General features: G+C 32.5%; 1 protein-coding gene across 2 annotated transcripts; it reads left to right on the top strand.

The window, feature by feature from the left end:
- Positions 1 to 4,611: 4,611 nt before the first annotated feature.
- LOC107916300 (uncharacterized) lies at positions 4,612 to 14,791 on the top strand. Of its 2 annotated transcripts, none has more exons than XM_041103311.1 (2): positions 4,612 to 5,426; positions 14,467 to 14,791. In XM_041103311.1, the coding sequence occupies exon 1, from the start codon at positions 4,793 to 4,795 to the stop codon at positions 5,420 to 5,422; it is 630 nt and encodes a 209-aa protein (XP_040959245.1). In that variant the 5' UTR covers positions 4,612 to 4,792; the 3' UTR covers positions 5,423 to 5,426; positions 14,467 to 14,791. The 2 variants fall into 2 exon arrangements, with proteins under 2 accessions (XP_040959245.1, XP_016700977.1); XM_016845488.2 differs by having other exon boundaries at positions 4,612 to 5,432; positions 14,467 to 14,790.
- The last annotated feature ends 1,520 nt before the right edge of the window (positions 14,792 to 16,311 follow it).

The following is a 16,311-nucleotide window of genomic DNA, read 5'->3' on the forward strand; positions in this document are numbered from 1 at the left end:
CCACAAGCTTGACACAATCCTAAACATCATTATCAATACACAAGTTAGTGCATTTATCCATAACTCTTTTGGATTAATCACATGATAAGCCATTTTCATAAAAAAATACATCATTGATTCATACATCATTTTCATGAGCATATGCATTATTCCATTTGGAAACTTACCTTTTCAATTCCTTTTCATGCTCATTGAACCATCTAGAATATCATCGGATACTTGGGAAAGCTCACACGAAGTGTGCTTAAATATATAATCGTAACATTTCCTTTACATTGTTGCTCACACGATCTGTGAAATGGGCCTACTCACATGAGCTGTGGGTTAGAATGTAAGCTACACGATACTGCTCACATGAGCTGTGGAGTATCCACAACAAATGCAAGACCTCGACCATTGGTAAGAAATTCAAGACCAACACCCAAAACATGAAATCCCTAATGACATATCATTTGTATCCTACGAATTCCTAAGGTTCAACCGTGACTCAATAATCGTCAAAACATTGCCTTGGATATATATTGTTCAATAGAATTATAAATACAAAATAACATACAATTAAATAACATGAATATATTAATCCGTACATACGAACTTACCTCGACAAATAAAGTGTAGAAACGAAATGGAGCTAATATGAGGCTTTAGCTTTTTCCCGATCTAAATCCGTGCATAGTCTATCTTGATCTAAATAGACAAATCCAATTCATTTAATATCCCTAGTATTCAATTTAATCCACCTTTCATATTTATGCAAAATTATTATTTTACGCCTAACATTTTAACTTTTCACAATATAGTCCTTAAGCTCATTAATTGAAATCTAAGCATTTTAATCCTCCTTTCAAGCTAATATTTTACAAATTTAACATGAACTTTTAATATTTAACAAATAAATCCTTATATGTAAATTTCATCAAAAATCTCTTTATAACAACAAGGATTCATAATCTACCATTTAACATCAAGAATCACACAAAATCATTCATGGCATAACCCTCAATCTTTCACAATTTTACAAATTGATCCCCGGGCTAGCTAGGTTAAGCTACAACGATCCCGAAAACATAAAAACGGGACAAAATTACATACCATGCAAGTGAAACTAACTTGGCCAAACCCTAGCTTTCTCCCATGGTGATTTTCAGTTTTGAAGAAAATGATACATCTTTTCTTTACTTTTGTTTTATGTTTTATTTACTATTTTACCATTTTGCCCTTTAAAAACATTAATAACTTCAATAAAACCATGTCCATAAACATCCACTATCAACCCAATTGGTCTATTTACCATCCAGGTCGCTTAGATTAAATTTCATAGCTATTTGATGCATTTAACTAATAGAACTCTACTTTTTTACTTTTTACGATCTAATCCTTTTCACTTAATTAATCATGCAAATGTTAAAATTTCTTAATGAAATTTAATACAACCTTATTAACGTCCTATAGACATTAAAATAATAATAAAATAATAATTTACTCATCGGATTTGTGGTCTCAAAATTACTATTTTGATTTTACTGAGAACGGGCTATTACAAGAACCACCTGGATCTTAATCTACCACAATGTGAATCTGGTGTTGCGATCCAACAGTGGAATTTTATACTTTAGTGTTGTCATTACCATGATCGAGATAAGCAACCCGGAAAGCTCTATACAAATTTGTGAAAAATAGAACGTCGATAATAATGGTGTATCGCAAAGAAAAAGAAAGAAAAATAAAGAACACAAATTTTTACATGGAAACCCTGTCAGGAAAAAAACTACGAGTAGAGGAGAAGGTAATTTACTATGTTGAATTCGAATGAATACAAGAGGAGTAGACTATGTCTATTTATAGATGTGTAAAACCATATTCCAATCAAAATAAAATAAAAGTAATGAAGTAAGGTTAAAACACCTTATTCAAATCAACATTAAACAGAGGAAGTATACTTCTATTCGAACTTCTCTTGCACACTTGTATTTTACCATTTCTATTTTATTTTATCATGAATTTGGGTCACATCTCGAACATACATTAATATCATTTGTATTTTTTCTCAATGGCTTTTGCACGCAAAGCAAAATGAACAAGCACATATTGACTCACTGGTTACTTAACATTTAACTAATATTAAGTTACATTATGTGATCGGATCATAATGCGAGAAGACAAATTATATTAGTAGGTGATCTAAATGATCCATAGTCTAATGAATTAAAATTGAGCAAATTGATTCAAGGAATATATGTCGTTTATCAAATACAATTGGGGAGATACCTTGTATTGTATATTAGAGCGAGTGGCTCCTACAAGATAGAAATATAGGTGTGCTTCTCTGGATTGGCAATACATTGGACAAGACCCAAGTAGAATAAATCTTAGATTCATTTATGGATTTATTCACTTGTGACATTCATAGTATGACTTACCTTAATCATGAGTAAGTGACTAACTATGTGTGTGTGACTCGTATACTTTGATGTGTTGAAAGTTTGAGTTCAATTGGTAACAAAGTTGAAAGCTAGTATGTTGGATATACGACTTTTACATGTCATAGCTTCATTTACTAAATTGGATTTCATAACACAATAAATGGTAAATGATATCCTCTCATAGGCATTACATGATAGGTGAAAAAGTATTGTGGCCATGAGTAATTTTTCTAAGACATGATTTAATTACTATTTGTTAGTAATTGACTTTTTCATGAGTAAACGACTATGTGTGTGTGACTCGTATACTTTGATGTGTTGAAAGTCTGGGTTCAATTGGTAATAGAGTCAAAAGTTAGTATGTTGGATGTACGACTTTCGCAATGCATAACTTCGTTTACTAAAGTGGATTTCATAGCTCAATAAATGGTAAATGGTATCTTTTCATAGGCATTACATGATAGATGAAAAATAATGTGGCCATGAGTCATTTGTCTAGGACAAATGATTTAATTATTATTTGTTGATAATTGACTTTTTTATGAAGAAAGATGTAATGATTACCATGACAATTTGCATTTGAACCAATACAATGAATAAATGACAACGGCAAATTAGAGAAATAGGTCGCATGTAGCACTATCTTAGTAAATATATTTTCTCACTATAAACAAAATATGACTTAGAAATTAAATTAATTTCTTTGAATTATTATTTAATTAATTATAATTAATAATTGAAGTTCAAAGTGAAAATTAAATAATTAGTCATCGTAGTTTTGCTGAACAAGATAATTAAATTTATTTACTTATATATTCTAGTAAGAAAAAAGTTGTCATGACTAACAGAATTAGAAGTGGATTGAGAAAATAATTTAATTTTGTGAATTATTTAAATTTATTTAAATTTATTAAATAAATAATATTTTAGAAATAAAAAAATTGCTTATTGAATTGGTTAAAAATCTGAATAATATATATAATTGTACTCAATACATGAGACATGCCCAATGACGCATCTTACACAAGATATTAGCCATTTTATGATAGATGTAGGTCTTTCCCAAGCCATTTTATAACTTGCCAAAGATCGAGGGGAGAGAAAAATTATTATACCAAGATGCTAGCCATGCTAGTTGTCAAGCATTAATGAGATACTTGGGGACTAAAAATAAATAAAGGGCCAGCCTTGGCATAAGGGTGCAAGCCCACATGAATTTTCCTTGCACAAGGAGCCTCTTTATATTCTTATTTTCCTTGCTTTCTCCGTTAAAAAGCCCTTAGATTGACTTTTGGCATCTTCTACCTTACCTTAGCATGATTTACTCTTTATTTTATAAATAAAATTTTGATTTGATTCAGTTCAATCTTATTTTTAATATTTTAATATTAAGGACAAATATTAAAACTATTTATGGTTTGATATTTTAATATTGTGTTAATAATTTGTAAGAATTGGATCAAATCAAAATTTAAGTCAATTTAACCTTATTTTTAATATTTTAGTGATTATATATTAGGGATAAATCTCAAAATTATACATGAATTTTGGCCTAATGTGCAATTCTGTACATGAACTTTGATTTTGTGTAATTTTGTACATGAAATTTTGATTTGATCAAATTCTGACAAATTATTAACACAATTATTGATATAATACCATCGTTTTATGTTTATATGTTGTATACACAAATAATTATATTTATATAATATAAAAATAATTTGATATATTTATTTCTTTAAATGTGTAAAACTGAATCAAAATTAAAGTTTCATGTATATATTTGAACCACAATAAAAGTTTCATATGTATACTTACACCAAATCAAAGTTCATGTATCAAATTACACATTGAATCAAAATTTATGTATAATTTTGAGATTTATCTTGAAACGAGATTCCAACTTTTTAACCCAATGGAATTATATTAAAAATCATACCCTTTATTTTGTCAAAAAAAAAATGCATACCCTTTAATTTGATTAAGTGTTTTATACGTAATTAGCTAATATTTAATATTTTTAATTATTAAAAAATTAATTAAAAATTCAATTCAACCGAATGAATGAATAATCAAAAGATATTATCTATTTCATTTTGGAAGAGTTTATTATTATTATTATTATTATTATTATTATTATTATTATTATTATTATTTTACATCAAAGAAAAGAAAAGATATGAATTAATGTAAGAAAATTGCATGAGCCTAAATTACATACCCACCAAACTTAGACATAAACAGGTTATTTGGCCTTGAAATATTCTATTCCGATCTTTACCAGGCTTCAACTTCGGATCTTGAGCACACACTCTTAAAATAAAAATATCAAATAATTATCACCCACTCCCACGAATTCAGTTTCCCAAATGTGGAGTGACAGCAGTAGCCATGAGATTCAGCCACACAAAGGTCTCCAAATCAAGCTAGATGACAAGTTCTTCTGCAGGCTAATGTCCAAGGAAACTTCCATGTCTAATTCTTCTTCAATGGTCTACTATGGATCAGCTTCGGGTGCTATTCCATTCATGTGGGAATCACACCCTGGAACCCCTAAACATCCTTCCCCTCACACTTCTCTTCCTCCTTTAACTCCCCCTCCGTATCATTCACCGTTGAATTCAAACTCGAAACCGGTGCCAAAAAAGAACTCGAAATCGACCCTTTTCAGCTCCATCGTTCGGAAGCTGATCAGCGCTGCTCCAAGGATAAACCATGCTTCTCCTTCACGATGTTCTTTATTGTCTTTATCATCACGGTCTAATGCTTCCATGAATAGAAAGTTATCTCATAGACTAAGGGGCTATTTTTCATGTTCATGTTCAATATCACCCGTTCATAATTGCATGGATGATGATGATCATGCTGGTGAACGACTCAGATCATCAGCTTCGACGTTGTGTTTTGGGATTAAACCAAAGACTCTGAATGAAAGTAGAGGTGGTCGGTCAATGATAAAAATGAAGAAAGCATTGCTATCATTTGTTAGCTATGACTGATCAGGTCAAGGTACTATTGCCTAGACACAAGTTAAGTAATTAATTTCATGGTATTTCGTTTTTATCATTTTGCTTTTAGGTGTATAGTAAACATCATATGTTATCTAGACTCGAGATGAATGTTAGATGCGGGCATATTCCGATATAAGTGATATTTGATCTTCTATAATTTTTTTTATATATTTCATATATTATATATTAATAACAAATATATATTAAACATGAATACTTAAAATAATAATAATCCTCCTAACTTAGTTTATAATTTGAGCTATTAAATTTACATTATTCAACCATCAAACTCAACAAAAAACCAATAAAAAAGTCATGGTGTTGTTGTAATTTATACTAGCATTTGGTGTATAGTTTATCTCTAATTAAGTGCATTCAATTGTAAAAACAAAGGAAACCCAAGTTTAATAATTTTTAGTTATTTTTCTCTTTAATTAATTCTATTTTATTTTTAAAAATTCTTTTAAAAGAAAATCAATAATCCTCTTCATAACTTTCATGTATGTGCACATGAAGATGCATGCTTTATAATTGTGGCAATAAATAACCATGTGGGACGCATTAATTCACTCTAGCCTTTGTCTTGGGTGTATGCGTTTTCAGACTAATGTAACTTCCTTTTTAGCCACTTGGTTAGGTTACCGTAGATTAGAGATATTATTAGATTGAGTTGAACTGGATTGAAATTAAGTATGAAATTTGTGTCATTTTTAATTGTTTAAGTTAGTTTTAGTCAGAAATTTTCAAATCTTAAACTAGAGACATTAAGATTGGGATGAATTGAATTTAAGTATAGCATCATATCATCTCTATTAATATTAAATATTTTATTTGTGTTTATTGTTTTGAGTCTATCAGACACTAATTCAGTTGGACAATGATTAAATATCTTTACTTTATAAAGTAAATCATATTATTTTGAAGGTGCTTTTGTTATTTTATATCTTTTATATAAAAAATAGAAATATAAATACACATAATAGGATTTGAACCCAAGCCACTATAGTTTTCAACATTTGTACTTTACCATTCAACAAAAGTTTTGTTAAGTATTTTAGAGAGAGTGTCCTCTTCAGGTAGGTTAAACTGTGCATTTATATGATATGGTTACTGTTAATAAATATTACATCGTAGGTAGGTTCCCATACATGTCGACACGTACCCTATACTAGGGTTAACACGTGTTTGTATGGTGTGGGCTTGCCTATTTAATAGAGCGAACCCATATCATGCAATCTTATCATAGAAGGATGTGAGCTCCTTACATGCGAACCCTAGGTTTGAATTGTATAGAGTACGGGTCAAGACCCAATTGGGTACTCGGGTAGATGGTTATAGCAATTTGTCTGCCACCTGGTTTAAAGAAGAGTTATAAAGTGACTTTTCTTTGAACTTGATTTTACGAGATGAGAGGTCACGTAAGGAAAAGCTTATTATGTACACATTATGTTTTAACTTGTAACGTACACTTTGCCATGTGTTAAGGAGTGGTATAGTTGTACACAGTTGATTGTGCCCCTATTCTCGAAGACATGAATCGTTAAAGCACAATACCCTTTTAAAAAGAGGTTGCTTGAGCCTTAAAAATTAAACTGTTTGAAATTGAGATTTTGGAGAATAAGCCGTTGTTGAGAAGAACAACATCAGAGGTAATTTTCTTAAAATTTCCATCGTTCTTGTGATTTTTTCTGGGTTTATTAGAACATAATGGTTAGGAGAAGAGGTAATGTTCATGTTATTCAGGACATCTCTTCATGACATCGTAAAATGAGCACTTCTGTGGAGGTAAAAGCTTATGTTTGCACAACCACAGAGGAAGAAATGAGTCGTATTTTGGCTACTCGGGGAATTCAAATACCTGCTTACAATTTTTCAATCCCCGAAGGATTAAACTGACTGAGTGATACCACCGATGGGAGTTTCCTACTTCCACTGTACGTGATAGAGGTAGGTTTCCATTTACCACTCCACCTCTTATTCTGCCACCTTCTTAATGAAAATAGGATAGCTCCAAGATAGTTATCTGGCTTTTTATGGTGGGTCAAAATGACATATTTCATTGGATATAGTCGACGGGAGGAAGTGCCATTGATTTTCGTTTTCCAGAATTTGTACCAGCTAAAAGCGTGCAATGGGTGGTTCGATGGGTTTATTTTATTTATCTCTTCAAGATGTAGAATCAATCATCTCGAATTGCTCTTCTAACCTTTGTTTAAACTACTGCAAGTACATATGGGTTAAGTATAAGCTTAAAAGTGGTTTTGATTTTTCGACTGGATGGTCGAAACCTAGCAAGAGTATGTGCTTGAAAAAGTAAGAAATTATTTCTGAAATTGGGTGGGGTCAATATTATAGACTTCGCAAGGGTTGCATCCTAAATTTGGAGGAGGTGCTAACTGTTAGGAATGTGTTCCAGCATTTCCTCCTAAATTTGAGCCCTAATGGATGGCGGCCTATTGATAATGGTAATGGTACGAACACCGTGAGAGTACTGTCTGCGTAGTTTGCGTGGCCACATGGAGGCACTGATGATTTAAGGATCATACTCTTATGGAGGAAAAAGGAACCTAAGAATTATTTTTATAGTTTTTGTAAACTAAAGCCTTGTTCGTGGTTCTCAAAACCTTCAGGGGATCCAAAAAGTGGTGCGAACCCCCTTATGCTAATTGCTAGTGTTGATAATACATTTGTTGGTGATGCAGTCACGGTTCGCGGTATTGAAGAGAGTTCAGAAGAATCCACTAATTTATCTAGAGAGATCGACGATTACGTGGATGTGTGATCCTTTATGCAAAATGTGCGAGGTGGTCCCTATATTACTGTAGTTGGGGAAGGGAGTGCGAGCAGTAGAAAGAAACAGAAGACTACTGCAGGAACTACTAACCTTGTATTGAGTAGTGAAGATGAGGGTAGTCTAGCAATGGAGCTTCGTTAAAAGAAAGGAAAAGATCGTGTTGCAACATCTGGCGATGTGACCTCTATTGGTACAATCCCTACTATAGTTCATTCTCCCTCTAACTCTCTTTTTGATCTTCAAACACCACCAAGACCACCAACTGTAGATACATTCGGGGTAATTGTTGATTATGGCCCTCTTGGTGTTTCCATGAAGTTTACTGCTTTTGGTCATGAAACATGAACAATATTCCTATGGCGCGAGCATCTTAGCATGCAAAAATTTTCTTATAGTCCTAGTGAAGTGAGCAAACAATGGAAAAATTACATGCCTGAAGAGGCAAAAGAGCATATATGTCCGCCTGGATCATCTAGTTGTATAAGGAAACCTTCCTTACAAGAGCTTATACTTTCTCTTCAAGTTGTCTTAGCTGAAGCTGGCATGGTTAGTGTGGGGCTCGCTGAGGGTATTGACGACGTAGAGGTGAAAAAGAAATAGACTAAAAATTCTTACTAGTATACCATGGGGGCACTAGAAAGGGCTTGCAAATTACATAATAGCTTGGATAAAGAAAACAAAAAATTATTGCAGCTGAATAGGAGGCTACGAGAGCTTCTTTACCTTGCTAAAAAAGATATTGAAAATTTACATGGAGAGATCATAGTTGAGAGAGCTGATAAGGGTGTCCTAGAAGCAACCATGAAAAGGATGGGCGAGTAACATAAACTTAATATGGCTAATGTGGTGAAGGAGCATAAAGAGGCTTTGGAGAAGTATAAAAATGATACCATGCAAAGCTTTCAGGAATACTTACCAGTTTTAAAGTGTAACTTCCTCTTGCAAGCTCAGGTTGTTGACGACCCCTTCGATGCTCGCAAGGTAAACTTTGATGCTCTTAGTCATATCATAGGTGCCCCGTTGGATTTTGATGTTCACTTTTCTTCTGGAGCAACTTGGAAGGAATTTGCATAAGAATGGAAGAATTCTAGCAAACTTTACTTCGCTGAAAATCCTGCTGAGACAAGTGTAGCTCCCACTGCTGGACGTGAAGAGGATGAAAATGAAGGAGAGGGTGAATGAGAGGATGGAGAGTTCACTAAACCTGAAGATACCAACGCTAATTCTTAATTTTATTGTTTTCATTGTTCTTGTCTCTTTTTAATTTGAAATGAAAAAACTATGTTTATTTTGTATTGTAACGATGTGGTGTTTAATTGCGAACTTGTTTGAGCAAACTGCATAATCAACTTATCACCACAAATGAGTCAACAAATATAATTTAGAGATGGCTAACATAGATAAGATTGTTCATAATGTTGAATAAAATGAACTTGGGGTGCGATCTTATATCAACGAGTTGTTTGAAGAAGCGATATTAAATCAACTATATCAAATAAGACTGTTCATGATTTTAAATCGAACGAACATAGGTTGCGATCTGAAATCAACGAGCTATTTAAAGAAGTGATATTAAATCAGCCATCTCAAATAAGATTGATCATGCTCTTAAATCGAATGAACATAGATTGAGATATTAAATTAGTAAACCTTAATAATGTCAGCTGCGATATTAAATCAAGGAGCTATTTGGAGAAGCGATATTAAATCATCTATCTCAAATAAGATTGTTCATGATTTATAAAGTAAACAATATTTGGAAATAGTGTATCTTTATTAAAAAGAGGGACATATCATTCGTACATAATATATTTTTAGATGGCCTGCATTCTATGTACGAGGCAAAATAGAGCCATCTATATTTGCTATTTTAAAAGCTTCACAGCCTATTTTTTCTACAACTTTGTAGGGTCCCTCTCAATTTGGGGTTATTTTTCCTTGTTACAATACTAAAAGACTGGCTTCAGTATTTCTTAAAACAAGATCTCCTACTTAGAACTGCTTATTCTTTACTCTGGAATTATAGTATCGTGCAATTTGTTGAGCTTTTACAGCATTTCTGACCTCTGCTGTCTCTTTGACTTCATTGATGAGATCTAAGTTGAGTCGAATGGCCTTCCACTTGTGCTGTCTGATTATTTGATTGACGGTGTATAGGATTCTTGAAAAAAAAATGTTAGAAGTGTTAATTAATAAATTGAAAGCTGTAACTATAACCTAAAAATTTCCTAATTATTCTTTTACGTGCAAAAATTAAAATTAACCTAGTGACATTACCTTTTCGACAATGGTGTTAACAATGTGACTGCCTTTGGACGTATTGTGTGAATACTGATTTAAAATATAGAATTACGAGGTGGTATCCGCAGGTATACGGGTCTAGTTGTAATATAGTTTTATAATGGAGCGGGTGAGTGCTCCAAGGATTGTACCCAAAGGAGGCTAAGACTGGATCAATTTTAACCTACACACTAAAAGATGTAATTAAGACTTTAATTAAGTTATAGTACGAAAATGTAAATAAAAGATTCGTGTGGATTTTTATAGTACTAATAATTAAACAAAATAACAATAAATAAAACTAAATTTCAAGAGATAGAAAAAGTAGAATGAATCAAATATGATGATGGGTGATTAGCTTGCTTCGACAATCCTGATCAATTATCGTTTCGGGTTCCTTGTCAACCAACTAGTCGTTACCCTAGCAGGATCTTTCGATCTTCCATTAACATAACGAGTCAGCAAGGATTACTTAACTTCCGACCTCACAGTCTAGACTGACTTGGGGTGAAGTTGTTCACGAATGGGCAAGACCAATTTTGAGTTAATTCCCACCTTGATCACTTCCCAGTCTTGTTAGGCCTAGGGTTTGTTTCACAATATTCCTTTCCCAAACAACTAATATGTTGAGTAACATTACAAAACAGTTAATAGATCATGCCTCCATTCGTTAATTCCCCATTGAAGGATTAGTTCCTCATAGCTTTTATAAAAAAAATTGGAATAGATGGAAAAATAAAACATGATGAATGGATTGAAGTGTAGAGTTTAAGAAAAGCCTAATTTATATAAATAATAATACGAATCTATAGAAGTTGATCGTCTTTACAAATTAGATCTCTTGAAGGAATGCAACGAACAAATAAACTAAACTTCGAAAAACCTAAAAAAGAAATAAAATGAAACTAAATATAAAGAGGGAATCTAGGTTAATGGAATGGTGTCCATAACATGTTCCTGGACCACTGGTATGTTTGCATTATTCATAGGAGTAACGCAAAACTGCTCCCATTGATGATAACGGACCAAAGTCCAAATTTTTTATAGTGAATCATCGAGGGTTTGAGCCCTCATTCCTGAAATAGAGGTTTCCCTTGTGACCCTAGAAAATATCTATCCATATTGACATTATGAAATCCAATGGGGCTGGAATCACGAGGGGTTTCCTAAAAAGGAGTTCTTGTGTTCTTACGTGGAGGCATTCTTATTAGAGTCTATAAGCAAAATAATCAAGATATCCAATAGAGCAGTAAGAGAAGATTGATAATATTTAAACCTCAACTCTTGTTGAACTCGTTTGCATTTCCTCTTGCTGTTTGTTGATGTTGACTCCTTCTAACGGAGCTTCTTGAATTAGAAATAAGAGATTAGAAACTTAGGTTTTGAAAAGAAGAAGGGTTTTGGAGGCTAAGGGTTTTGGAGAGGTTTTGAAGGAGTTTAAGTGTTTAGAATGATGTTGGTTTAAGTTAGAAAGGTATTTTTATGTTTGAAAGGGTGTTTTTAGGGTTAAAAATCGGGTGAAATAAGGATTATTTTACCGGGTTGCACGATTGGGTCGGGTCGACCTTGTAAAAAATTGAAGTGATATTGCGACACATGGGTTCCATGTCGTGACATCCTTGGCTGACTACGTATGTCGCGACATCGGGGTTCGTTGTCACGACATTGAGGTTCGTTGTCGCGACTGTAACACCCCAAAAGAGGGCTTAGAAGTCTTTTGGGTAATTTAGGAATTTTGACCTTAAAGTGTTCGGAATTTTGCGACATGATTTATCATTAATGTTTGTTACTATGATTTTTAGAAAATTAAATCAATTTTTGAAAAAGAGTTTTAAAGACCTTCAATTTTGAAAATTGGACTGATTTGTAAAAGAGTCAAAATTATGAGTTTTTAATTGACAATTAAACCAAATTTTAAAATTCAACCTAATACTTCCCCCACCTACATATATTTCACGTTAGTTTCTTCTCCTCCCATTCTTGTTGACAACCCTTTGTTTTCCCATTCCAAAATCTAGTCTTTTGATTTCCATCATCCTTACAACATTAAACCTCCATAATACTTCAAGAAAAACACCCAAAAACACTATAGATTCCTCCTTTGTCAAGCTTGTGAGTTTTTTAGGTTTCCGATTAAACTCTCGATTTTTCATCAATTAATGTAACGATTCATCTTCTCATTAGTTTTAAATGTTATTTAGTCTTTAAAACTAATTTTTTAGCCATTAAATCGCATATTTTAAATAAAAGCCGAAAATTGGATCGTTAATGGTGAATTTTGAGATTTTGCATAAAAAACATGGTTTTAAAGTATTTTTCAACTTGTTTTAACATGATTAGAAGGTTTCTAAACATACTTTACGTTTCGTTAAATAATTCTTGAGTTTTAATGAATTTTCAGAAAATAGCCATAAAACATGTCGAAAAAGTCGATACTATGAAGTGAGTATTTTATTGTAGTTTAAAGCTTGGGAATTAGTCGTAGGTGAATTATAAGATGAACGAAATTGGTTTTAGGCAAAAAGATAGAGTATAGACCGAGATATTTGAGTTTTAAGTTTGCTTTGTTAAAGGTTTTGGTTACATGAGAACTTAGTTTTGGCTTATATTTTTGGATTGATTGTGGTGAGTTCTTAGCTGATTATTGAATGAATTGTTGTATTGAAGTTTCGAATTTGATAGGACCTTCTACAAGTAGAGATAAAGGCAAGGAAAAGCTAATTTGACCTTTCGACTTTTCGATGAAAACGTAATTGGTGAGTGTTGGAATCACTACTCATAGACATGATTCATGTGTTAATTGGGAACTTAGTAGTAGTCTAAACCACTACTCTAAATTTCGAGTGTAATTTTTCTTGTATCTATACTCGTTTTGTGGTTTTGTGCTTATGTGATTATGAAATTGTGCATGGTAATGAAAAGCTCAAACATGTGATATGTGGATATGGTGATTGTTGTGAAAAGTGCAAATGTATACATGATATATAAATATGTTAAATGATAGTGATAGTGTTTTGCAAAAGATGCTAACATGCAGTGATAGTGCACGGATAATCGATAAGTGATATGTGATTGTTTTTCAGATATTTTGGCCTTGTGATCTTAAAACTGTTGGATATAGTTGGCATGCCATAGAATTGCGAGTACTCACCTATACGTATAGTGATTTTAGGGTGTTGAGGCTCTGGGATATGTTGGAGGGATAAGAGAATGTGAGCTAAGCTCCATTCAATGGGACATGTGAGGGGAAATAAGGAGAGTGTTAGCTTTATGCTACACTTTTGGGATATGTTTAACTCTATTATAAGTCTATGTTTGGTGTGTTGGAGATCCGTGTATCCGATGAGGGATGATAAAGCTCACTATATGCTTCATAACTCAAGCGCCAATCTATCATATTATATGTAACTGTATGGAACATGTTTGACTCTATGAGTCTATGTTTGGTGTGTTAGAGATTTGTGTATCCGATGAGTGATGGTAAAGCTCACTTCGTGTATCCGATGAGTAATGATAAAGCTCACTATATGTTTCATAACTCAAGCGCCAATCTATCATATTATATGTAACTATGTGGAACATGTTTTATGCTTAATGGAGTATGCGCTATATCACCAATCTATCATATTATATGTAACTGTGTGGAACATGTTTTATGCTTAATGGAGTATGTACTATATTGCAAATTTATCATTATATGTGATTTAAGAGAACTGTGATATATGCTTGTTTAAGTATGTGTGTTACATGATATATGTTTGCATGAATATGTAAATACTATGTAGAAGAACCAGTAGATAAAGCATGGTTAGGTACTCTATAACACTGGACCTAGGACTATTGTAATTGTACTTAAATGGTTGTCTTGAGGATGCATGATGATATGTTTGCGATATGGTTATTCTAATCATTCATTGAACTTGTTAAGCTCACCTACTCCCTTTTTTACCCATTGCAGATTAGTTGTGTACCGGTGTGAGTGGTGTGGTTTTTTGAGAGGCGATTCAAGCCAGTTTTGTGTTGTAGGTGTTCTTTATTTACTTACGTTTTGGGGAAAAGGCACTGTGGTAAGCTTGTTTATGAACATGTTATCTTCTAGATATTTTGCTGGTTATAACTTTTGTTTATAAGGTTTAAGAGTTATGATTATGCTTAGGTTATAAACATTGATGATGTCATGGCGTTTCTAGCTTGGACACAATTTTGACGTTTTGAACTATCGAATTTTAGCTGTTGGTTAATTATTTGTCTAAGTATATGATGCATGATGTTTAGAAATTAAATGGGAATGGATTATTTGCTTATGTATGCTGCATTTTTTAGGTCTGAAGTAGGGGTATCAATATTCGTATTGTAAAATTGATACCACTGTGTTTTGAAACGTGGGGGAAGTTAGATTAGAGATTTGATATTGATACCTTTGCTTGAGTATCGATACTCGAGGTTAAAATATTGATATTTCAAGACAAGTACCGATAATTTTTGAGACTTTGGGATTTTAGTCGAGAAACAGAATGCAAGTTTGGTATCAATTTTCTAAGTGGTATTGGTACCACCTAGGGAAAATATCGATATCCAAGTGTCAGTATCGATACCTATGGACAAGTTTTGGAAATTTTGTTAAATGGACCTTACGCATGTTTAAGTATTATTATACGACTATTTGAGGAATAGTTAGCATGTAAATTTGATAACTAACAAATATTATTGACATAAAACCTATACGAATGATAATAAGAAAGATGATTCTTTTAGATTGGACTTTCACTCATTGTATATGACATGAGACTGTGGTGTGACATTCCGTATTCGAGCTTGGTGACCAGGTCGGGTATAGGGTGTTACAGCGACACACCCTGTAGTTTTAGAATTCTTGAGAAACTGTCTTCTGTGTTGCGACAGATTAATGATGTCGCGATATCAAGTTGATTTTTGAATTTCTTTGTTACTGCCCACGATGTTGCGACACAGAATTGTCTGTGTCGCGACGTTGAACTTGTTTATCAAATTTTCGATCTTCAGGATGCTTCAAGCGCTTTGTTAAACCTGTCTTTAACCCACTTGTAATACATTAACAACTTAGTTAGCAGAGTATTCAATTAGTACAGTTAGTAATAATCAAATGATGGAAAAATGTTAGGTTTTGCTGCCGGACTCGTCCATCTTTTCACAATTGATTCCCCCAAAAAGAATTAGTGCCTAATTAAATTGGTGTTTAATAAGTCATTACACAAGCTCCATAAAAAGGCTTATTTGAGATCATAATTAAGCTTTCCTCTTAAATATCGGTTTGATATTCAAACTTGTACAAATAACACTTCGTCTTTGAACGTAGTTTAAATTTTGGGCAAACTACATCAGTTGTCTTTAAGCTTTATTTAATATTACATTTTGGTCATTCGATTTTCAAAAGCTATGTAATAGTCACTAATGTTATTAAATTGTTACATTTTTGTCACTCAATTATTAACTTGCATTAAAAAAAAGTAATGTTGAACCTTAATTCAAATGGTTAATAGCTAAATTGGTCCTTGAGCTATAGTTAAAAAATTATTTTGATATTAAAATTTTTTAACAATAATTGTAATTTTTTTTAAAATATTTAAAATAAATAATTCATATAAAAAATCAGTTACAACATGAAAAAACAAAAAAAAATTTGCATCTAATTTTTCATATCCAAACTCATAAAAAATCATAGCCTTCAAACTTTTACAAAAACTTTCAAACTAAATTCCATTTGCTTTCCATCGTTGATGAACACCTTCAATCAAGTCAACAAGTTCACATTGTTTAACCCAGA

The sequence above is a fragment of the Gossypium hirsutum genome, chromosome D10 (assembly GCF_007990345.1).
Source record: "Gossypium hirsutum isolate 1008001.06 chromosome D10, Gossypium_hirsutum_v2.1, whole genome shotgun sequence".
Taxonomy (NCBI): domain Eukaryota; kingdom Viridiplantae; phylum Streptophyta; class Magnoliopsida; order Malvales; family Malvaceae; genus Gossypium; species Gossypium hirsutum.

Excerpts from the sequence above, each read along its gene's own strand:
- LOC107916300 (XM_041103311.1), top strand. The coding sequence starts at position 4,793 with ATGTGGAGTGACAGCAGTAGCCATGAGATTCAGCCACACAAAGGTCTC.